This window comes from Sinohyriopsis cumingii, unplaced genomic scaffold (assembly GCF_028554795.1).
Source record: "Sinohyriopsis cumingii isolate HCF-2022 unplaced genomic scaffold, ASM2855479v2 utg002596l, whole genome shotgun sequence".
NCBI lineage: Eukaryota > Metazoa > Mollusca > Bivalvia > Unionida > Unionidae > Sinohyriopsis > Sinohyriopsis cumingii.
This window is the reverse complement of record NW_028316253.1, coordinates 52,830-79,567: the sequence shown is the minus strand read 5'-3', so window position 1 is coordinate 79,567 and position 26,738 is coordinate 52,830. Positions and strand designations below refer to the sequence as shown.

At 33.2% G+C, this 26,738-nt stretch overlaps 1 protein-coding gene across 1 annotated transcript in view; it reads left to right on the top strand.

Annotated features, from left to right (window-relative positions):
* LOC149770156 (uncharacterized) overlaps positions 1-25,941 on the top strand; it is a 151,387-nt gene extending 125,446 nt beyond the window's left edge. The window contains exons 14-24 of the mRNA XM_089949322.1: positions 3,287-3,386; positions 4,155-4,376; positions 4,996-5,148; positions 5,869-6,070; positions 6,684-6,878; positions 7,565-7,666; positions 14,959-15,143; positions 17,287-17,396; positions 18,652-18,811; positions 21,658-21,800; positions 22,358-25,941. Of these exons, the coding sequence (XP_089805448.1) occupies positions 3,287-3,386; positions 4,155-4,376; positions 4,996-5,148; positions 5,869-6,070; positions 6,684-6,878; positions 7,565-7,666; positions 14,959-15,143; positions 17,287-17,396; positions 18,652-18,811; positions 21,658-21,800; positions 22,358-22,592 (1,807 nt within the window). The 3' untranslated portion in view covers positions 22,593-25,941. The remainder of the gene's footprint in view (positions 1-3,286; positions 3,387-4,154; positions 4,377-4,995; positions 5,149-5,868; positions 6,071-6,683; positions 6,879-7,564; positions 7,667-14,958; positions 15,144-17,286; positions 17,397-18,651; positions 18,812-21,657; positions 21,801-22,357) is intronic.
* The last annotated feature ends 797 nt before the right edge of the window (positions 25,942-26,738 follow it).

Sequence of the window (26,738 nt, the reverse complement as noted above, 5' to 3'; positions counted from 1 at the left end):
CGCGGAATGTGCCAAAACAGCTGGGGATTTTTTTTTCAGTCCACGAAACATGTTTTGGTTCATTCAGAAACAAATTTAAATAACCACAACGTAAAGAGCCTCTTACGCGAGTGTATATGATTTGTTTACAAATCAAAAGTGCTGGTGTCTGCGTCATTGTTTGTTTACAATAGAAAATAGTTCCTTTATTCACGTGAATGCTATATGTGTATTGTCGCGCTCGTTCAGTATCGGAGAATATTGAACGATTCTGACAATGTAAAGTTAACGGGGAAAAAAAATGAGCATATCATAAATATTATTTGCTGCACTTGTGTTTTGTCGGAAACAATCTGGCGTTATGGCACCGATAAAATCTGTACGTTTCAAGGAAAGATACTTTTTTAAAACCTATCTTCTAGCATTTAAACTTTGTGCTATTGTTGAGTCAGATCCTAATCTTGTGGCAATCAAAGCAAAGACTATAATGTATCGGAATTTTTTGCAGTAAATGACGATTCCTTAAACTTGTGTGACAGAGCATGAAGTTACAACCTTCCTCCATTTTTCATCGCTGTGTAATTATACTAGCAAGAAAACGTCCATATAATATCAATGTTTGTTATTTTCTAGATCTAAATCCTGGTTATTTAATCATTGTGAAACGGTTTTAAATAGCCAGAATACGACTCGAAAGGCTGATTGCTATTGCAAAAATTCAAAGCCACATAATTTGTTTTGATCAAATATTTCCAGAAGCAGAGCAAATATATTGTCATTGTATTTATTTAGTATCGAGAACAAATGCAGCAGCATGTCCCGATTCAACGATCGTTTAGTCAGCTGTTAACGGCATGATCGCGCAAAGAGGACAGTGAACTTGATGATGATTTCCAAACATTTTCTTCGGCTACATTCACCACTTTAGTTTGAAGGAATACGCCCAATTCAATACGAGTCTTGCAATTACAAGAAAAATGTTTGGGAACAATCACCTATTTTACTACTATTTCTTTCTATTTCTATTTGTAAATTTAGTTCACCAAAGAAATGAATACTGTAAAATGTAGTCGTCATAAACAAATGGAATACGATACAACTTTTGAACAGAAAATAAAGGTAAAACAAAAATATTTTCACCAAACTCAGCGAAATGTTAAAAACACATTGATGCTCGTAATAAACAATATATGCAAAGTGGAAATAAAGAACTACTCAAGCAGATGGAAGATGAAACAATAAACAGACCAGCGAGCGGTGTAGTAGGAGCATATATGTGTTGTTGTAAATGATTAAATTGAAACCTGTGAAAGCTAAAAATCTGACGAAATGAAAATGAATACATCTGATTGTATAGGTACGGAAACGCATGCTAATTATACATATATTTGAAATCCATAATCTTGGTATATGAGTTGTTACTATTTTGTCGATGAACGTTTGCTAGGGTGATCTGTTATTCTTGGTTTTAACTTTGAACATTATTCTCTAGTTTATAGCTTTCATACCACCCACCCACCCCAAAATCAGTGATATGTACGGTTCTTTATGTTTAATCTTATATACTGAGATATTAAATATATAACAAATCGATAAATACATTTACATTATTTGTATCAAGAGGTGATCGACTAAGATATATAAATTTTAAACGTGCCCCAACCCCATATATAACATTATTACAAAACAACAAAAAGAGTCAATTAAATTCATATAGGATACATGCATTAAGTTGTATTTGACAATAAAATTAACTAAATTAAAAAGGTTTACATTTTAGTGCTTAAGTAGTATAATCGACAAACTGCTCGATTTAGATCTCGGCTACTCTAATAGTGCACGTTAGAGTCCCATAGTTGGTACGCAAACATTAAACGCATATACTCTGTCTCTCTCTCTCTCTCTCTGCGGTTCGGATATTAGTATCATATGAAATTGGCGCCAAGCGACTTGAGGGAAATTTTAATAAGGTAACAAGTGATGCCAGTTCCTCGTGCGTTTTAATACCTCCCAGGAGAAAATCACACCACTGTAGGTTGGTTACCTAAGCAGTTCTTAGATTTCTTGTCTTACCTAGGGGATCCAGTAGGGATTAATGTAATATGTGATGGAGTAAATCGAAGCGACATACAGTCTACGTAGGAAAATTGAATCAAACTCCGAGGACGGACAAGTACACTGAAAGACACTAAGTTGTTCATTTTCGGGAATGAATAGACAAGTCACAGGAAATGTGTTGTTGCAAACGTTTAAAGTCAATGTCCAAGGTTCTGCAAACTGGGATAATTATGAACTTATTTGTATTAAATCGAATGAATACATGAACTAAACATTAGACACGTCACAGTTAACACAGCAGCGACAATAATAAATCATCAAGTTGTTTTCTTATAACTGATGTTTTGAACACAAAATTAAATTTGCTTATACAAGTATCATTCGATCTGTCCAAGCTATTAAAGATGGAGAAAGAATTATATATGCTGAATTCAACGAATGGGTAACCGATCACATACATAATAAAGGCATGCGAGTTAACTTTTTTTCCGTATGAAATGGCTTACCTCACGAATCCGGAAAATTAATTTAATTTCGGCATCATACACAATGATTCATACTACGGAGAAGATAGCATATATAATTCATTTTCTTTCTTTGGTTTACGTTTCATCACTTTGGCTGGGAAAGTCGAGTCTAAAGGTTTGACATAGATTGCGCATTTAGATAAATGTTAAAAGGAGGAAGTTAGAAACAGTAATATTCAATGAAAGGAAAGCGTTTTATAGCCGCAAGGTTAAGGAGTTATCCAGGAAGAAAACATGAAATCCTTCTCTATTGACTCTAATAGGAGAAGATATGTAAGAGAAGGGTTTAAAAGAATTTAGAAACCAGAATTTGACATACTGCAGTGTAAATGAAAGTAGAAAGTAAGCTGATGATTGCCAAAGCTACATGATTACTATAATAACACTGAGGTACTATTATACATAGTGTAAATACTGAGAGTATAGGGTAGGGCACTATCATAAGTAGTATTAATACTGACAGTCTTGTGCTTTTTAAGTCTTAACAGTTGTGGGTGACCAAGGTGATATATCATTTATAAATGACTCTTGTTTACCAATTTTCTTTTCTTTCAATAATTTATCTGATCATAGCTCAGTATGTTTAATTTTGATGTTAATCTGAGGAGATGATTAATATAGTATTTATTACAATCTCTTCCTTTAAGTGGTATTATCGTTAAATGTTACATCTCACACAATAATCATGTATGAGTAATATTTGTATTTTTATCGAACTGTAGCGGATGGTGCAACATCGAACTTAAAGGACGAGCCCTCGACAGTGTGTATCGCCCCGAGATTATTTTGTATGGAATTGATGGAGCGCCAAATATTAACGGGGTTGGTAACTTGTCTCTTTTCCGGGCTGTTGGCTGCAACATGACTGGTTTTTTTAACAAATGAATTGTTTAGAAATGTGCTGGCCTAATTCACTTCGTCTAATGCTATATACGTAACGTTTCAACCAAACGTTAATTGAAACTAGTGACATCTTGTTTGGCACCCCCGACTACCCACTCCCAAACAAATGGTGTACATTAACGATGAATACTTTGCTTAAAGTTATCGTTTGCTCCTCTAAATTCTTTCCCATATAATACATTATTGACGCCTTGTACTACACCTGATAACTTTCTAAAAGTCATCTATTTCCTTGTTTTCCTTGATGAGTTTCTAGGTATTGCTACCTAATCGATGCTTCTTTTTCAATCGCTTTAAATTAGGATCTGATATCTGTTTTAAAATTACATTTTTAAGACTTCTACTTAGTGGTAACCCGTTTCTGCCACTAATGGCAAAATAGTAATGTTTGTTTGACGTGATAAGTATTGAATAAATTGGAAAATGTAAATATTTTTGTTCTTTTGTTTTACGCTTAACTATTAACGTGCCTTTGTATTTGATTACTTGTAATTGAATTTCGCTTTCTTCAGATGCAAAGCAGTTTCTTGTGTAAATGACAGTCCTAGAACTTTGACATTGTCATTTATTTTTTTTTTAAACAAAAAAAAACCCCACCGGTTAGTATATAACAGTAAAATATTCTTACCCATAGACTTAGAATTTTTCAGCACACTTAGATTCATGGAGTCTGTGTAACTATTTCAGACATGCAGTCATACCGGTGGTGGTACATCAATTCTTTGTAAGCCACCTAACGTGTCTCCATGGGTCACAAATGGTACTTACAGATATGGCGTCGTCCTTGATGGCATTACAGACTTCCTGAACATTACCACCTCAGTGATAGAGATTCAACCGGATCCAACGTTTCATACGAACGAAGACATCGTTTACAGGAATGTATTTGATAAGCTTATAACTGTTCGTGTAAGTTTTAGATTTTTTAATGTCGGCGCTCTTTTGTCGGCGCCCTTTTATCTGTGCCCTTATGTCGGCGCTCTTTTGTCGGCGCTTTTTTGTCGGGTCACCGTTGTTGTCACTTGGAAATTGTTAAGAGATAGAAAAAAATGCAGAATTACCAAACTAAGCTGAAATGCATTAAAAGATCATCAGTATGTAAGCACAATAAAACAATTATTATAATTGTGTTAGTAAAACGAAGACAGTTTTTTAAATTCCCATGATTATATCCTAAAAATAAGAAGCATCATTCTCCGAATTTATAATATTTTTAAAACGTGGTTTAGAGTTTGATCTTTTTTGTACGGTAAGATAAACAAAATGCTGTCTTAATTCAGCTATTAAATACTGACTATACTATTAATAAAATCACACAACTGCTTCTGTCGGTAATTAAGTCTTTAATTAAATTTCTGAAACCACGCACACATACATACAATTGTTATGTTTATATTAATGAGTCCTAGACAGAGTTTTCTTCGTTATCATGTAATATGTTATAGCAAGGTTAGTAATATATAAAAATAGTTTCTCTTGTATAATTTATTTCAATATCACTCTTTAGAATATTAGTATATCATTTCAGGGTGAAGGATTCAGTAGAGCTTGTGATAAAAGAGACTTTCGCCTTCACTTAAGTAAACGGGGAGACTGTGAGATTAAAGACTTCACCGATACACAAATAACATGTGACCCTAAAGAAACCTTTCCGGGGACAGGAGAGAAAGAGTCATTAAAGGTAACTTTGAAACTTTTATAATAATGGATGCATATTTCAAGAGTATTGGTCTGGTTTCAAGTTTATTAAACGAATATTTCTTTTGATTGTGAGTTTCAGCAAGATGAATTTTTTTGCTAAAGACTTCATGTGAAATGTTGCACAAATGAAAATTCTGGTCATATACAATAGCAAGGCGATTAGGATACTACGAGAAAAAGTTCCATAATGTAAGTGTGGTATAAATGAGAGCAGTACAACCCAAAATATGGTCATTCTGTTTGTGACCGGATGACTTCACCGAATGCTTCCGAATATAGATTTATAAATTCCATATATATTAGTTTGAATGATGATGAGTATAATTGGTGCCAAGATGTCATATTCATTTGTCAAAATTCAAAACTATCATAGGATCATGCATATTTCACGAAATATATAAGGCTGGTACCTTAACAAATACCATTTAAACTTTCGTCAATTTCCATAGTAGCGTAACATCCCAGAGTAGTTTATTTCTTTTGTTTTCATGTTTTTATTTATTATAGAAATTATGTATATGTATATATAAGTTCATTAAGCAGGAACAAGTTTAGAAATCCTCCAGCTCATTTCGTTTTCTGAATGTTGTACCAACTTGATAACACACATTTGATTTATACAATTCTGAACTTAGGCTTGTAACAGTTTTTGACAGTTCTTGTAAGGTCGTTTATGAAGATGCATTGCTTGTACTTTCAGATATATATTGGATCTTCAGAAAAAGACATTGGAACGGTGGAGTTCCGTACGTTCTGGAAATTGCAGGAATTCATTTATATATGCATCGGAGTCGGAGCATTTGTGCTTATTGTCATTATTACTATCATCGTTTGCTGCATATGTCGTCGGCGGTACAGATACGAGAAACCAGAGGATGCAATTGGATTGGAAAGTATGAGCAGTAAGTTCGATAGATAGAGCAGGAAATTAAACCAGTCTACAAAGTGTACATGCATTTTGTATTTCCTTGCTATTCCTGTACGTTATCATAAGTTTACCTGATTTTGATAAATATAATTAAGTTGGTTCAGATACATTTCCTAGCTATATACAGTTCATATTTTCAAATGGATGAATCATGTGATATATTTGTTATATCATATTTTACTTGCTACATTGTTTTTTCCTGAAGAAAATAGAAATATTTACACTAAAGACAATGAGCAACTTTAAGTTATGTACTAATGAGCTTTGATTACAAAAGTTTAAGTATGGAAAAACGGTTACAGAATTAGTTGGAAATACTGTCCCATAATTTAAAAAACATTTTGCCAATATATAGGTACAGAATAGTCGAAATTAAATTTTATTTAACATGTTTCGGGGGTATTTTTATAATGGAAACGCGATGGGAAAGATTAACTTAATTCAAATGTATGTAATTAACACTAATTCCATTATACAAAACAATCTATGAAATTCGAAGGATTCATTATGTTGATTTTTCCACATATAAGTATCATCTAAGGGCGTATTGTTTTGCCTTTTCTCACTATTAATTTCACATTTAATAGATCCAAGCCAGAAGAGGCAGGAAAACAATTACGTTGGAGTGGTAAATCCAATGATTCTCCAGGCAGAGAAAGATCTTGACAAATCCTATTCTGAACTCTTTTTGGAAAGACTTCCACATAATGTGTCTGAACTCGTTGCTTCCTCTATAATAGATAAATCCCATGTAGAAATAGGACATATTTGCACAGTGAAAGGTAAAAGATACTTCAAGTGAAATATTTATATCAAAGAAAATGGAATATATATTCTAGTTTCCATCTAGTTGTTTCTTTGAAAGGGATACATGTCAGTGAACCTCTTAATTGAACAACTTTTAATTCCCTGTAGCATTCTAAATTTTTTTACATACATACATGGAATTACTCAGTCTCAGTTTATTTCTCCTCTCAAGGTCATTGGCAATAGTTGTAATCGGTTTTATAGCCTCCACAACTCATCAGGTAGATAAGATGTGTATCTTTCAACAGACATATACACTAGTTGTTTATTCTAGGTAAAGTTTTGGGTTGTTAGAAGAAACATATTGATAAGTATACGCCTATTACAAAAGGCTGTATAGTATGCGCCTATATTTCATGGCTCGGTGACTTTGTTGACATTTTGCGTTTAAATGTCATTTAATTGATGTTTGGATCAAATTTGTCGGTATGTTTTTATCAACTCGTTATGGTACCTCTATTTTAGTGTTATAACACAGAATATTGATTTTATTGTATTATGTCTTTATGTACATCTTTGACAATATTCGTTGTCAAGATCACTTTAGTCTGAATTTCTTGTCTGCATTATAATTAATGTTTGCAATGGCTAATTGGGACTGCTTAAAGCTTTTTAGATGCGATCTGCGTAATTTTAATTACACTTTGATTTTATTTTTCAGGAACTTATACACGCGTTATCAACGGGACATATGCTAGCAGTTCCTCTACTCCGTATGCTGGTGATTATAACACAATCAAGACTCTAGTAGAGAATTACCCAGGTATAATGTAATTACCATTTTATGCCCGGCTTATCTTCATATTACGTGTTCTATCTGTTCTCATATTTATAAACTATATTCCATTTATAAGTTTAATAACGTCATGTTATAAATAATGTATGACGCGGTTTGATATAGCAACACATCTATGCAAATTCAAACTACTCATATATATATATATATATATATATATATATATATATATATATATATATATATATATATATATATATTATCCGTCTGAACTTTAAGTATCCTTGTAATCAAGTTATAAAACAAACATGCATAGAACCTTTCCGTTTCTCTTAATTTAAATTTGAATAACTTCAAGATATATCTTGATTATTTTTCAAGCATACCATTAGAAAAAAAAACAGAATACTTTAGTAATCTGGTATCTATAGAATAGTTTCCTCTACTATCGATTACATTACAGTGCGGAAGGATGAGGGTTCAAACCCCGGTAAAGTCATAACAAAGACTTATAAAAATGGTATTAGCAGCTGCCTTGCTTGGCGCTCAGAATCAAGAGATTATTGTTAGGGCTGAACGTCATGGTGTCAGGATACCTTGAGCAGGTGGAACATGATACTACGTGTCTGCGGCAAGATGCCACCAGTGTTATGTATAATTATAAACTGATTTACAGCAGACATCATTGCGATATGACTAAAATTGTTCAAGCTACGTTACAAATTCATATAACACAAAGCACACACACTTACTTTAAAGTGGTAAAAGCTATATCTTGTTAAGAAATAAAGAATCCCGATTAAGTTATATGTATGCAACTGATTCATTTAGTATACTTATTTGCTTATACCTCCATACCTTAGTAATGAGGGAATTAGCAGACGGCCTGTGAAGTATATCCAAGATGAACGCAAGAAAAGTTCGATTTTCGTTGAGGTTGCTACTCGTTTTCGTTACGTATATCTGATTTAATTCATATTTTTTAATTTAATTGTTTGTCAGTTTTACATTTTGGATTCTATTATATGCTATTATAATGTAAATTTATTCACTGAAGATGATATATTTCCAGAAAATCAGTTGACCTGAATCATTCTTTGTGTAAACTCCAGGTGTTGATCTAAATCCTGACCTTGTTTCAGAACTTGTGGCAACCTTCGTAAACAAGTTCTGTTTCATTTTAAAATGATTGGTTGTTTCCAAGGTCATGATGGGACTTTGTCTTTAAGATGTGAACAATATTATTTTTTTATTCTCGGAGTAAAATCATTGGTTTAATCAAGGCCATATTCTGTGGACGTCATTTTTGTATGTGTAAACACGGTCACGTGGCCCTGTGTTTCGCAATTCCGGTTTTTCCATTACTGCACATTAGTTAGTTTTAAAGAGAGATTTCTCCGTTTTGGGCTTTTTACACTGATGTCAAGTTATTTTGTTGTAGCCAGAGTTTTAGTTATAATTTTCTTCAGATCAGTTGGATTTCAAAAGGATTAAAAAGAAAAGTTTCTGGAAATATTTTTAGGAGTGCTTACACAGAAATTTTGGAAAGACATTGCTTACAAATTTAATTTGGATTTCCAACACTGGTGTGCTATTATTTGTATTTATACAAGGAACTGTAAATAAGCACGGTACTGACTACAGCATACGTCATCGTCATCCATCATGAATTTTCCATTAGGATTCGAACTTGAAATTATTATAACATTTCGTTGTTCGGACTACTGAAATTTTATTCAAATGATTATGTTTTGATCATTTTTGGATTTGATTCGATAAAACTATAAGTTCATATTTTTCTCTCATTTTTACAGATTTAATTTCCCAGGGAAATGAATTATTTGTTTAATTTTAAAAAGCTTGTTGTGTTCACTCTTTCTGTGTTGCTCTTTATTAGAGCCTAAACACGTAACAAGTCGTATTTCGAGATATTATAAAGCATACGAAATATAACCTCTTTGCGTGAAGTGGGTCATTGAAAGTTTGAAGGCCGACACAGTATAAGAAATTCAACCCACATTTTGTACTAAAATATCGGTTGGCTGGTATATTTGATCGTTGTATAATAGGTGCTTACATAAACATAAGAAAATGGGCGGAGTTTGAAAATTAACCGACCTATAAAATAGACAAGGAAAAGAACAGTCATGCGCAATGTTTTATTTAACCAGTTTTTTGGGTATATTAGATAACGTTTGTGTTCCGTTTTCTTTGTATAACTTGTATATATGTGTTCACCGTCAGAAAATTCATTCTGAGTGCATTTCTTTCGCGTTTCCGTTATTCACTCGACCTAATGTCTATATCGATATTGTTCTGTTCCGCTGTCTTGTGCTTTCGTAATGAATTAATTCCAACATTACCAATATAATCCTAACATTTCGTTTGAAAATCTCCGTTTATATTACTATATGGTTGTTGAAACATGCCAGTCTTCAAAATCATTTGATGCATATTAAATGTACATAACATGAATACGCCTTCAAGAGAAGTAGGTCTATGACAGTACGAGAGTAGGCGTAGTGTGAGAAGCGATCCATCATTCCCATAAATGTTCGGTGATCAGTAATGCGCATTGCATTATGAAATTAGTTGATATTAGCAAACGTAAATAGGCGGATCTTGAAAATGTCATTGATCATATACGTCATATGGAGAACAGACAATCGCATTATTCAAATTAGCCCGAATCATTGGCCCATGCCTATTTCATAGAGTCAAACTGGATAATTCTTGGGCCCCATTTTCTCCTTATATAAAACTCATGGGGTTTACCTTATTGCTTAAAACTTGTTGCTTAAAACGATTTTTGTTCTAATCATATTACAGTTTTGTATACAAGAAAGGGACACAAATGCCTCTGAAGAGCCTGTTTTGAAATAAAATGTAGCAGCAGGGAAAATACGAATGGAAACCTGGCAACATAAATTTGAACATGTACGTCCCTATCAAAAAGAAATAAGAACCCTTTACAAATGTACTTTTCAATTTACTCATTCAAAATTCCGTTTTTCTTATATACAAATACTGACAATACAAATTGGATAGGAGACAAAGAAAGATAAAATCCTTTAAATTTTCGAACAAAGGGGGATCACATTGAAAAAAACTTGGGGGCGCTCACAGCAATAATATAAACGACTTTGTGACTCATCACGATGGAATTGAGTATTTGTAAGGAAAGATTTGCAATCTTATCTCCTTTTTCTGTATGAGCTTTATCCGGTTATTACAGCCTAAGGAAATCTGACAAAAATTATACTTCATGTCTTGTTGAGTAACGCGTTGCATGCTACATTTCGTAGCAGCCTTGGATAAGAAATAGTTCACAGAAGAAAAAATGCATAATATGGATTATTGTTATTATTATTATTATTATTATGAAGTGACTTCATATCTTTCTTATTATTCCATGCTAAATCTGTAAAGTAATTTAGGACATTAATCATTAGTTATTTCAAGCTGGACTAGTATATTTTGTTGATATTAAAATCTCAGATCTCTGTTATAGAGAAGAAAACACTCTGATACATACTAAACTCTTCTTTTAAAATATTTTGACGTCAGTTTGTTTTCTTTTCTGTAACAGAGATCTGATCAATTTTAATATTAGCAAACAGTACTATTACGGCTTGACAGATCGTGAGAGGGGTTGATTTTTCTATATTCCAACATATAAAATTGCCAAATATAAAAGCTTTCACATATTATGATTAAATTTCTGCAGAGACTTTTGTCATTTTAAGAACAATTCTAGTCTGTCGGGTCGATGATATTGCTGATTCGAATGCTGTTTTTTCCTTTAATTAGAGATTGTGCAGTAGGTACCAGTAATGAAGCTGTTACATATCCGATATATAGAGTGCTGAATTCTGTATCAGTGAAGTATATAATCATGTAGGGTCCCCGGGTGACAGTACGTTCTAAAGCGTTCACCTTTACAAATCACTGGAGTCTCACCTGAGTCAGTCGCACGTCATACAATTATTCGAAACATTAGAAAATGGGGAGGTCTAATATATATGGCACTTTTGTAAAATGATTAAGCTCACCGCAGAAGACATTAATCCAATTCTCACGTTTAATTTATGTCGAAATATTATAAAGGTTCTTTCTCCAGTAATATAGAGTAGTATAACATGATCAAACTAATTATACAAGAATTTCACATATAATTATACCAAACAAGATTTTACCGAGGATTTTGTGTTGTAGGGAAATCACAGGCAGGATTTTATCAGTGATACTCAGCTACTGAAATTATGTTTACGCTCCAAGCTGTCATCCTAAATTATTAAAGTAAAGAGGCAGGAAAACTTGGTTTTCTCTTTGTGGATTTTATTAAGGCCTTACATTTTATTGACTAAAGTCGCTATTGAAGAGTCTTTTAAAGACAGCTGGGCGAAAAATATTTACTCATATTACATTCTATGTACAGTAATTTGAGTTCATGTTTATGGTAGACAGTAACAACACCTTTTATTTTGGATGTAATGTTGGAACAAGACAAGGGTGTACTCTCAGCTTACATTTATTCACTCTGTTCATTAATGATTTTATAACATAAATACATTCAATAGTATACAAAGTATCCTTGTAACATGAAATGTTTGGCTTGAAAACAAAGTTTGATGAAAAGGAAATATTTAAAAGGTACAGGCACATGAAGCTGTTATTTTTGTTGGTTTGATACAAGAAAAAATATTAATGTTTCAATTGTAAGTTCTTGCTAATTATTTAGTGCTATCATTGAACCAATTGTACTATACGGCACGAAAATATGGTGATTTAAATGTACTCAAGAAATTGGAAAAGAACAAAAGTCACTTTTACAAACATTGTCTATCTTCCGCGCGACACTACTTCGTACTTGGTCAGAGAAGAACTTGAACTATACCTTCGGTGCATGAACTATTTCTTAACCGGTCTAAAATATTGGATTAAATTGATACAACTAGATCCAAGTCGATGTTCAGCTCAATATTATGTTGCTAAAAAGGTTAGAAGATGCTGGAAGTCAAACTGATTACATAATGTTAAAGTTTTGCCACATAGATATGAACTGGGATCATGGGCGCCTGCAGCATAGGTCAAAAGGGGGTCACGTGACCTCCCCCAAAATCATGCTGCATATATATATATATATATATATATATATATATATATATATATATACCGACAAGTTTAATCATGCCATTGAAGATGAAAGTATGTCACAAGATCCTGTTCAAAACGCTTAGTAATTATTAGCTATAGTTTCAGACTGCTTACTATACTAGCTTACTCTCCCGGCCGTGACTGACTGACTCCGTCCCCACCCCCACCCCCCGCAAAAAATCCTGCGGGCGTCCATGACTGGGATATGTATATTAGTCTCAGGATATTGGACAAAGTAAACTCTTCTTGTCGTTAGTTCGGTATTGTACGCAATATCATTTATTGCAAAACTGGTTGAATTAGGTAACACACTTTGTAAAATTTTGTATATTGAAATTTTACATTTCAGATAGACATACATTTTTACCTTTCTATGGGATTAACCGAAAATTACAGACAAGCGCTGTTCTAAAATTTCTTTCTCTGCTCACGATTTATTGGTGGAAAAGGGGAGACAATTCTAATTCAAATAACGGTTATGCTGCTTATGAAATAATAATTTGATTCAAAATCAGATTTCATGCAATTATGAGATGTTCATTTATTCAAAAGTAGGAGGGAAACATTTACCAACATATTCTGTGGCGAATCATAATGCTAAGCTATTCACTAATGTAAATAGGTATATTTCATACCGTGGGTAACCATGCGGTCTTTGTATATCATGCACTAAAGGAGCGGATAGTGTCCGAACAGGTATCTTTGGTAGAGAACCCACCATTAATATATGAGTTAAACATCATCCAACTTTAACTGTTTATACAATCACTGTACTCTACATTACAACATTGTATAATAATATACTTTGAGCCGGTGGCCTTGACTTGCCCAATACATATTTTTCTTTTGTTTCTCTTCTCTGAATTTATGGAATAATAGCAGTAACAAAACATGTGGACATGTATATTAATTAAAAGATAAAAATATGTAAACAATTTCGTATTATTCTTCGACACTCCCCCTCGAAGATATTTATTGCCACCTTTGTATGTTTTATGCACATGTTTATATCAAATATTGGAAAGAATTTGAATAGTACATGATAAATGGTAAGGCAAACCTATCCACACATGTTTCGGTTAAACTGCTCGTACATTTAATATTTAGAATGCGTTCAATGTCGAACGCTCCGGTGGCTTAGTGGTTAGAGCGTCCGCCTCGGATGCGGGAGTTCGTGGGTTCGATCCCCAGTCGAGTCATACCAAAGACTTACAAAAACGGTGCTAACAGCTGCCTCGCTTGGCGGTCAGCATCAAGAGGTTAGTGTTAGGACTGGTCGATCTGATGTCAGGATAATGTGACTGGGAGGACATCATGCTACATGTCTACGGCATGATGCCCTAGTGCTAGACATCACTATACACTGTGAAACTGCAGACATCGTAGCGATATGACTTAAAAAAGCTACATTAAAAATCCAAATCACACACACACACACACACACACACACGGTCAATATCGTTATTAAAGCTTTGTTTGAAATTGCCGAGTTCCAGTCGAAGTCAGGCACGTGCTGACGCATCCATACTATGCCTATAAATATTATTAGGCATTGTATTATCACAGGCACAGTGGTAAGCTTGACGGACATTCTGGTCTAATGACCGTCACCTAGCTGACTGGCACTGACACTATATAATATATACAGATTCAAACGTACATAACTGTATCAAGTCTCAACCCATTAATGTTGAATTTTCAGTTTATACTTTGTTTTATAGTTCATATTTTGGTTGAATTGTCAAATGAAGCAAATCTTTATGTATGATGGGGTAAGCTATCAAAGATACCGTGTATATTCGCTTATAAGTCGTTTTTAACTACAAACAACAAAGATCCTGACCTGCAGACCAGCGTGTATGTTGTTTGTTCTACTGATTATTCCTAACTAACTGTACAAACCCAGATCTGCCGGAGCAATATTCAACCGCAGATCACGGTCTGTGCAGTTTACAGTTGGACATGATTTATAAGCGAGTACATACGGTACATGGTTATATCTGCTCTGGCAATATATTAATTGAGACTATCCTGTTTGTCCTCAAAATTCTGAAACATAATAAGTAACATGAGAAATGTTTTATCAGACAGAATTTTCAGTTCAGTACCCTAGATGTTTAATATTCCTCAATATTTGAAAGAATTCCTTTACTCTATTGTAGCACATGGAGAGATACCAAAGTGGCTGAGCCTAGGTCTTCAAGAGTGTACCAGACTAAGGGATGTAGTGCATGACAAGGTTCTGCGCCTGCGCGGAATAGCAATTGATGAGAAGAAAATTTATGTTGTATATCCTGCAATGGAAAGAACTCTGAAGGACTATATAAAGAAGAACTATGACTCACAGGTGAAGTACAGGAAACGTCTACCATTTAATGATAACGCTGATGTCTAAAGAATGCATTGCTATTTTTTTTTAATTATTATTATTTTGTTTTGATTTTAAATATGTATCTTGTCTTTGTTGATGTTCAGTAGAAATACTCATGTGCGAGAGCTAGATGGTAAATTAAACGGGATATAGAAAAGTCTGTGAAATATATTTGAAGGACAATCGATTTCTGAAAATTAAAGTATTATAGGAAAATGCACTCTCTATAAATAGACCAAATAACTTCTGTTTTGTTATCAGTTCACATTTACATGATTTTTTTTTGTATAGAGTGTCATGAAATTTCTGTAATTTTAATACTTCTACGTGATCTTTGGCTTCAAACTGGACTCTACAAGTCTGTTTCCAGTACTTTCCTTTATAGTATTTTCCTAAAAACGCAATCAAGAGTATTCTAAGTAAGAAGCTAAATGAATCTGTGGTGGCTATTTATGATAGAAAGTATTTGTTATATACAAAATTTTCTATTTAGCTTGGAATGATTTCAATCTTTCCATGCTTAATAATAGTAACAAATTGTACGTTCCTACTTAAATTAGTCAACTACCGATTCACGTGCCTTCAGGCCAGTTTTATATCTCAAGGGCGGCAACTTAACTTTGTTTACGTTATTTGATCTTGTAAGAGTATTCTACCTTGGGGATTGTTCCAATGATAGTACTGAGATTCATAGCAGAAAATGCTTTTAAATAAAATCAATATAATACTTCGTCAAATAACATTTTAAACGTTAATATAAACCCTCTTGTGAACTAATAAGTAAAAGATATTTTGAAACAATTATAAAATTTATTAGTACTGAATGTACAGGGTGCTGAAATGTACCTTGAATAGCAAAATCTCTGTAACTACGCCATCAGCGTTCTAGATACTTTGATCGACAATCCTATTATACTTTATGCCGTTAAGAGTAATATGAAGAGGCAGATGCAACAGCTGTATGTATTCTTTGACAAAGACATGGTGTCTCCCCATTCCACGCTCCCACCCCCCACCCCACGAATATAGTCAAGTGATACTTTGTAAGTCTACAAAACACAAAGTGTACATGTACGGTGAAGAGAATACATTACTTACCAAAGGAATTTCATTTCTCTCTTGACTTTGATTACATCATTTTAATTCATGTAGATCTTGCTCGTTCTAGTGTGAATATAGTTGTCCTGGTGTGGATTTATATTTTTCTTTTATAAATTTTAGAGTTGCTGTTCAGCTTGTGTGTGTGTGTGTGTGTGTGTGTGTGTGTGTAATTTTTAACGTAGCTTTAACAATATTTTAGTCCCATCGCTACGATGTATGCAGTGTGGCAGTTTATAGTGATGTCTAGCACTTGGGTATCATGCCGCAGACATGTAGCATCATGTCCTACCCAGTCACATTATCCTGACACCAGGCCAAACCAGTCCCAACACTAACCTCATACTGCTGAGTGCCAAGCGAGTCAGCTTTTAGTGTCATTTGTATAAGCTTTAGGTACGACTCGGCTGGTGTTCAAACCCGAGACCTCCCGCGTCCGATGTGTGTTCAGCATGTTAACATGCATGTTAGATGATAACACACAAATATGTTCAACAAGATATCTAGGTGCCCTACTGTTTTTACTTTAGATTACAGATTCATGATAAAATGTATCTTTCTATGTTCCTCGTGTTGTATTAGCTCGCCATACGTCCCTGAACAGGAGGTATGCAAGGATAGGAATAATAAAACTAGGTAATTTGTAATTTATATCAAGTTCTACCTCCTCTTTAATGCGTTTAGAAATATAATTTAATATACAAACATGAGCCGGGTAGATATAACATAGCACTTGGTACTTAAAACTTTAGGTACCTTCAAGTAGTCATTAGATAAGCATCCTAACAAAACTGCATTCATTTTATTTTTAAATTATGCTGAAAAGTTGTCATAGAGATGGAAAACGCTGTATTGGAAATATTTTCAAGAGCGCAGCTGTTTGAAATATATTAAATTAAATATTTTCAAGAGCGCAGCTGTTTGAAATATATTAAATTACTGTTTTTCAATTCCAGATACCATGCAATTGGTTCGAAAATGTATAGATGTAATAATTACACTATGGATTATCTAACTGCAGGTAATTAACGTCGATGATGTCATAGCATTCTGTTTTGATGTTGGAGAAGGGATGAAGGAGGTACATCGCCAAGGAATTGTACATAAAGACCTTGCTGCCAGAAACTGCATGTTAGTCCTCTATCTTTGTCTCCTCAGTGAAATTAAACAACTGCCATCGGCATGGCTCATAAAGTTCCATTATTTTAGTAGTTGCATGCAGTGCTAGGATATTGTTGCCTGACTGCGATATCACTGTTTTAAGTTCTATCAGTAAGGAAAATTATACTGATATATTAATATTCGTGTAACATGTGTAGGAAAACAACACAACTTTTCTCATCTTAATCTTGTTGAAAGTTTTAAAACGTTTTATCAAACACAAATCGTGATTTAAACGAAAATACACGCCAGTAATAAACTGACTATAAAATGTGTATGGCTTCAGTGTGCGTGTAAAATTTAAATAATTTGAAACAAACAAATCTTACAATTGTTTCTTTATAAAGATTATATTATTTTAAAAATGCCTTTATTGATGATATAAATACAGAAAACAGCACACGTATTTTGTTATGAGTCGGCGGAAAGAACGAGATTAATATGGCGTAGATATACGTCGAGGCTCTCGTACCGAGACGTATTCATATGCCATATCGAAGGAGTTATTTCCCCCTGACTCAGAACAAAACACAAAATGCAGTCTTATAGTTTTTACGTTTCTAAAAAGTTTAGCTTAACTGTAGGATTTTTTTAAAAAAAAAAAACTAACAGGAATTTATTAACGTTCGATTCTCTGCGTCTTAAAACATCTACACGCAGACGTCAAAGAAGGCAACTTCGTCTTCGAATGTAGGTGTGCGATACAGAAATACGGATTGAACAGCTGTATCTAACGCCAGATCAATCATGTAAGACTAAATGGGTATGTAATAATGACGTGAAAGTATCGATATCATGATGTATCTATGCTACGTATATCAGTAGCATCCATAAAAATTTTCAAGTATACCGCAGTCAAGGTAGCTTAAAAAAAAAATCCCGTTTATGCGAATGTGTGATTTAGGCCAACTTTAAATAATGTGACAGGTCCGTAATAAGTGGAAAGAACAGGTATCCTATTTTCATTCCCAAATCGGGAAAGTATGCATAGGATTCCCAACCATTAAAGCTGCCAGATCTTTTATCCAGTTCAAACTAAGAAGAATTTTCAACACAGCAATATATCATAATACCGATTCTGTTTGATGTTTAAAATAAACGGAATCGATTTAGCGATGTATCGATATGGATAAACTGTATCGACATAGTGTTATATGGACCTTTAATTTAATTATTTAGCAGTATCTGTATCGTGATATGCTAAAGGATACTGATATTTTCAAAGGATTGACAGCGGAAGGGTGGCAAAAGTGGCGGACGCTTCCTTTGCTTCGGACTTATATCCCGAAGAGTATATGAAACAACAAAACAGGGATCTTCCAGTGCGGTGGATGGCAGTGGAAAGTCTACAGCAGACTGGGTTCTACGACAAGGCATCCGATATGGTAGTTATTTTTTAATAATTTGCTAGAACTCAAGGTTTCCTCTGTCGTAATATTTTACTTAACATTTCTAGTAGTAAATGTTAATCCAGACTTTTAAAGATTTCACTAATTGCATATATACAGCCTTTGAAGTAAATCTTTTGACGTGGAACTTTTAGAATGGAAGAAAGGTTTATGACATAGGGACCCGCATATGCTATTTTAAGGGTACCTGTTTACAGGGATGGATAATACGATTATAATTATATCGTTAGAATTGTAAGGAAAATAAAATTTACGCTATTGATGTCATTATTTTTTCAATTTACAATGTATCAGGTCTGATGCCTGTGTTTCCTTTAAGAGACAAATGGTGGGTACGTTATGACAAAAAATGCAGTCTATAAATAAGACAGGTTGTACAGTTTGAAGTGTCTTGTACTGAATTATCAGCATGCATCTTTTCATGGAGGTAAAGTGATTACACTCTAGTATTTCTTAGAAGTCATGCAACTGTTCTTGATGCTTTTAACTGAAGTGTTTCAAGCTTTTGGACCGAGTAGTTTCATATTCTGATATAGGTCTAATATATGGTTTTTTTTTTAAATCTTGACAAAGTTTATTTATCTAGTCCGTGTTTCAGTTCTCTAATTAGCAGTGTGAATAGCTGCCGACTCATTTATAAGGTCAATACGGGAAGTCTATTTCGTATTTGCTACAATTAATATTCCGAGATGACGGTAATATTGCACCTGGCCTGACTTGAATATTCTTAGCCCTTATAAGCATATCAGCAGGTTATTTTTTTAAATTCTGGAATAAACTTTCCACGACATAGGATCAATTGTGCAATCTAAGAAGTGTTATGAATCTATAGTCTTAAACTAAGTAACAGAAAAGATCAATAATCAACAAATTTTGTAAAATTCAACAAATAATTTATTTCCCTAGAATAGAATGCGATAATTTAAAAAGATCTTACAGTATTGCGAATTAAATCTCAAATAATACAAAGGTTTTATCAAAATTCCAAATGTATAAAATTCCAACTGAAGTCCAGTGGCATTCCTATTAAACTCCAGTATTGAATATGTTGATGTTCCTGTAGTATCGAATATGCTAGTGTGCCAGGAGCCTGAATTGTATGCTAGTGTGCCAGGAGCCTGAATTGCTAAGTAGCCAAGAATCTTTTGATGTATCACATTAATGTAATTAAAATATTGTCTTAATTCACTATAATTCCAAATTAAAGTTTCTGTCCATGAATATTATAGATGAGCACTTTGTATTTCCAGTTAATAATAATTTGAATAAATAATTTCGCCCAAGAGAAATAATGAACACAACAAAAATACTGATTTGGGTAACGATTTTAATGCAAGAATGAGAAATTTCTCAAGTGAGCAACATTATATTAACACTAAGACACGTAAATAGAACCAGGATGAGGGTCAACAGTTCATTTGTGTAACATTCTAAGTTGTAAACAAGATAAGGTGTTTTGCTAAAATTATAATAAAGAACATGACAAACATCAGGTAGACCAGATTTTCATGGGAAATTTCCAATGTCCTAGAACCACATCCAAATAAACATGTTTATTCATAATGGTCATAATATTTAATCCAATCTCACTAATAATATTAGCTATGTATTATGTTGTTGACGAAATTAATGGCCTTAGTCAGGTACCCAGTGAACTTGATTTTGAACAATGTCAAAGACAAGATACAGATGTATATAACATATAATCATTACGAAAAGCCAAGAAATAATACAAATTATATATATATATATATATATATATATATATATATATATATATATATATATATATATATATATATATATATAACAGAAGATAATTTGTCATTGTTTATTCAATCTAAGAACATTAAAGGGTAAAGGGATGAATATTGTAAGGAAGAGGAACACGAGATCTCGTGCCGTCCACAATATCGGTAACGAAGATTAAAAGATAACGGCTAAATAAATAGACTTGAGAAACTTCCGCTTTAAGAAGCTTTTCCCTGAATAATTGTAATTAACATTTTGCTATTTGAATCGTATTTTTTAAAACTAGTTAGCAGATTGGAAGAAAGTCCATATTTTTAAAATGTAAATATTAAACTTCTCTTCCATGCCCTGGCAAAACCTTTTGAGAAATTGCACAATATAATACAATAACTTGAAGTATATAGAGTTTCTAATATAGAGGAAGAACACTAGAAAGTTTCCAAGTATCGCCAAATAGTTAATCTTTCAATTATAAATCAAAATAAATTTTACCGGTATCCATATCAATTACCTAACACCTTGAAGTTTTTTGTGACTTATACAATCAAGTCTAGATACCTTAATAAAAAAAATCGATTTGAAAATATTTATATTTTTTTCTTGGCAGGGTAATTTCGTTCAAATTGTCGAACTTTGGAATTATTGCAAATGACATCTTAATTTTGAGATAATATATATTGCATTCACAAAAAGTTTTGTGAAAGGAAAAAAATTCAGATTTAAGGAGAAACTCGACCCAAACATTAGGTCTTATATTAGAAGTATTTGCGATCTTAAAAACCTCTCGATTAACGACAATTTCATTTAGTCGCTCGCTGATACATTTACTAAAAATACAGATGCGACCGGTTGCTATGATAAACTACCATATAGATGCGACCGGTTGCTATGATAAACTACCATATAGATGCGATCGGTTGCTATGATAAACTACCATATAGATTATAGTTTGTACAGATCAAGAATATGCATAAATTGTACGCAGATTTAATCTGCTTTAGATTTGGATAGCTATCACACAGGAAATATGTGCTTATGAATGTATGGATATATAAGATTGCTGTTTCCAGTGGTCCTATGGAGTATTACTGTGGGAGGTATTTACCGGATGCCGTTACCTACCTTATCAGGATCTACTCGATAGCGATATACACCTCAATGTTGCGATGCAAGGATATCGGCTTGGAAAACCTGAAAATATTCCCAAGGCATAGTAAGTATTACAAGAAGGACTGTCAATGTAGTTTAAGAGTCGGATTTCAGAACTTTGGGGTAAGGCGTTTTATTATAGATTGTACAATAGTGAAGGAGTCAAATGCAAAAGTCGCGTTCGTCTCATCTACGCCATAATAGATAAATATTAGTTAAACCAGCATTGCATGAAACCGATTACTAAAGGGATTTAATGTGTTGTATAATACAATTGTTCCTCGAATGTTTTATTTATTTGCATTTACCCAGTCTTTACCCAGTTTGTTCCTCGTCTTCACTCGAGTAATGAACTTAAATGACATTTGTTCTCGTTGTGTATTTCCAAAATTGTTTCATACATTCAGAAGAAAGAAAGCTATTGCTTTGACGGAACTGTACAAGCTTAATAAGTGAACACTTTTGACCATTATATAAATGTTGCAATTAGCAAAATTAGTCTGCATCTTTGCTCGATAGGAATTTTTTTAATATAGACTAAGATTTAATTATGTGGTGGTCGATTAAGACCGAATTGCATTCACATACATGCTCAGAAATCTTCGATTGCATGCATTTCAGCCATGACATACTTGACCAGTGCATGAATACAGACAGCAACTTAAGACCAACGTTTGAAGCTGTGCTGTCCCTCATGAACAACGCCTTAGAAATTCCTGGAGACGTTATCTACCAAAACCAAGAGGAGAACTATATAAACAAACCTACTATAGACCACTATATGAACAAATCTGCTATTGACCAGTCAGTCCAATCAGACCAGCCTGCCCCTCCACCGAGGAAAAGAATAAAATAGCATTCCCTTCGGATAACTAGTCACAAGTTTTAAATTAGTGTCCTGTATTTTTATACTTTTGAAATACATAAAAATTAAAGTTTTCAATTTCAATAGAATGTTTCATCGTACACAACGAGAACTGTGATGTAATGTTGCAATTACGTTCATTTTTGTTTCACAGTCAAATCGGCAATAAATTTCGACGCAGTTATATATATATATATATATGTGTGTGTGTGTGTGTGTGTGTGTGTGTGTGTGTGTGCTTTAATTAGTGGCTTATGAATGTAAACAACTGGAATGTTACGTTTCGTGCGCGTATGGAATCTCACATTTAAACTCAGTAGGAACTTTGTGCGTTTCTGTGCATACATATGATATGAATACTAACTGGTCTGCCGAGGAAAAATTAATCAGTTATGGAAATACGGCTACAAAGCCGTATAAACAAATTTATGACTACAAACATACAAGAGCAGACAGAGAAGCCCAATGCTGACGGTTTTTGCATTCTAATTTCGAGAATGCGCCGAATGTTAATTTTATGAATTGATCACTCCAATATTGTAAATAATACAACTACATCTATAATCTGAATCTATTGATTCGCTTCAGTATTAGTTGTCTCTCAGGCAATATGTGTCGCATTAGTGTGATCCTAACCAATGGATTTATATCCCAAGCAATAAATATCACATTAGTGTGATACTAACCAATGGATTTGCATCCCAGGCAATATGTGTCGCATTAGTGTGATCCTAACCAATGGATTTATATCCCAAGCAATAAATATCACATCAATGTGATACTAACCAATGGATTTGCATCCCAGGCAATATGTGTCATATTAGTGTGATACCAACCAATGGACTTGTCTCTCAGGCAATATGTGTCGCATTAGTGTGATACAAACCAATAGATTTGTATCTCAGACATTATGTGTCATATTAGTGTGATACCAACCAAAGGACTTGTATCCCAAGCAATACATATCACATTAGTGTGATACTAACCAATGGACTTGCATCCCAAGCAATATGTGTCATATTAGTGTGATACCAACCAATGAATTTGTATACCAGGCAGTATATGTGATATTAGTGTAATACCAACCAATGGACTTGCATTCCATTCGATATGTGTCATGTTAGTGTGATACCAACCAATGGACTTGCATTCCATTCGATATGTGTCATGATAGTGTGATACCAACCAATGGACTTGCATTCCATTCGATATGTGTCATGTTAGTGTAATACCAACCAATGGACTTGCATTCCATTCGATATGTGTCATGTTAGTGTGATACCAACCAATGGACTTGCATTCCATTCGATATGTGTCATGTTAGTGTAATACCAACCAATGGACTTGCATCCCATTCGATATGTGTCATGTTAGTGTGATACCAACCAATGGACTTGCATTCCAGGCAATATGTTTACTATTGGTGTGATACCAACCAATGAATTCGTGTCAAAGACACTATGTGTCATATTAGTGTGATACCAACCAATGGATTTGTATCCTGTGCAATACGAAAACATGGAAGATTATATTTGTATGTAGCATAATAAAACTAAGGAATGTATCGGTTCATCAGGATTAATGGCGAAATCCACTTAAAAGCATTGAATGTAAAAAGGATAATGCAATAAATTTATATGTAATATCACATAAAGACAACTATTATATATATATATATATATATATATATATATATATATATATATATATATATATATATATATATATATATATATAAAATCAGAAATAATTCCTGGGTCGATATTCGGGTGTGTCTGCTACGCACGGATGCCAATGCGAGCGACTGTGTATCATCATTTTCAGTGATGTGTACCTGGTCCAGATGGTAAAGGGTTGGTGCGTGCAGCAAGGCGTTGGGTGTTTTTTAACGTTGTCTGGGATACAAATCCATTGGTTGGTATCACACTAATACAACAAAAGTTGTTTGGCTATGTATTCATTTCATGCATGTGCTCTATAATGATTTTTTTTATATAAAGGTATTTTTGAGTGATAATAGTTTTGCAAAGTAGATTGTATTTCAACTCTGTAATACATTTGGTAGCAATTAAAATAGAAATTAATAATCAGAATCATTTTCAGGGCGATACATTAAAGAGTTACTTGTGTTTTTCTTCTTAGTCATATATTTCAAACTGTATGCAGTCGTTTGTTTGCCTACACAATTGCTGATAAAATGTACATATTTTCATCATAGCTAAACATAAGAATGAAAGCGGTGAAACGCTTTATTTGTTAAAAAATAAAATAACAAACCCATAATCAATAATTCGCATTTTTGTGGTACATTATTGATGGAAAGATGAAACTGAATTTTTTTGAAGTTTTGCACTTGCCAATCACTAGATATGCCGACAATCACTTTCAAATAGAGAGCATTAAGTCAGTCAGTCCAATGATCTCTCTCTCTCTCTCTCTCTCACACACACACACACACACACACACACACACACAAACACACATAAACGCACACAAACCACAAACACACATTGTCACTGTGATCAAGATTATATATATATATATATATATATATATATATATATATATATATATATATATATATATATATATATATATATATATATATATATATATATATATTCATCAATCTATGCTGATGTATATGTAAGATGGTGTCCGTGTGCAGCATATGCTAAAATCATGTACTTTAAATAATCATTCCAAAACTAAGCAGATTTTATGTTTTTATTTTGTTTTAATCTTTATTTTTTCATTATACATACTCTATGAAATCAAATAGCGTTGAACAAGACAGTGAAGATTTCAAGAGACTGTTATTGACAGATGATCGTGGCTGTAGATGGTTTCAAGATGAGCCAGAATTTTTGTATGATTCATAAAGGTAAATTAAAATTATAAGAAATCTGTTTCGAAAGAGACTGAGGAACATACGGATTTTGTTGGAGCTCAAGGGATTTTATTTATATTGTATAAACACTAAATTTAAATATATAATAAAGAAACAAAATGTGATGTAGGAGAAAGAAGTGTATGATCACCATGGAGATAGAGTTTAGTGATATCTTATTATTTGATGACTTATTTTGCTTGATTTAGAATATTTTTTTTAACCTGCATTTGATTTTCTAAATTAAAATAATTTCCCTATGGTCTTCCATTATAATCCTAGAGACCAAATTATATATTTTTCTGTAATAATTAGTCACGTTTCATTCAAACCCATTTTGTTTGAAATGATGCACATATATTAATTACCAATGAAACCTTCTGTGTAAAGTACAGTAACATTGTGAAGCTATATACAGTTTGCCTTTGTAATAAATTGTCATTTAATACACATTTTTGTTGGCTGCATTAATAAAGAAACAGATGAAAGAATTACGGGGAAATCGTAATGAAAGAATGTTTCACAATTATCTGGGAATGCGAATTTTGATATATCAAGGAGAGACATTTTTTTTCTTCATCTTAACAGTGTGAGTGTGGCGGGGGTGGGGGGCGAAGATGAGGTAATGGGATTATAAAGCAAAAGCAAAGTATTTTCTAAACATTTATCCGAGTTGAATTGGCAAGAATCATATATTTCGAAAGCTAATTAAAATAAATATTTAGATTGAAGAAAGTACTATGTTTCCAAAGCCAATTGAGATATACAATCAAATTTACGAAAAGTCATACGTTTCAGAAGTTTATTAAATATGTAAATTATTCTGAACACAGAGAGAGAGAGAGAGAGAGAGAGAGAGAGAGAGATTTCTAAATCATCATTGTAATCAAAATCTCTGACGTAACACAGATCCTGCGGACGCCAATATGATTTTGTGTCCTGTCAACGTTTCAATTTACTGTCATAGTTCATAACAAGAAATGCAAATATGTATATAATGGGTTACAAAAATAATTATACTTAGGGATTCCATAATGGTCAGAATATGTACTTTCCTGATTTGTATCATATTGCTCTACTTAAAATTTCAATCTCTTTTTTTTTAACAAAGTGAATATATTGAAACTTTTACAGTAGAACTGACTACGATATTATCTGCTTGATGACTTCCCTTGGAGCGGTAGTCTTTGGTTTGCTTTTCATGGGCTTCCCCATTCCTCCACCCTCTTTTATATATTGCCAACAAT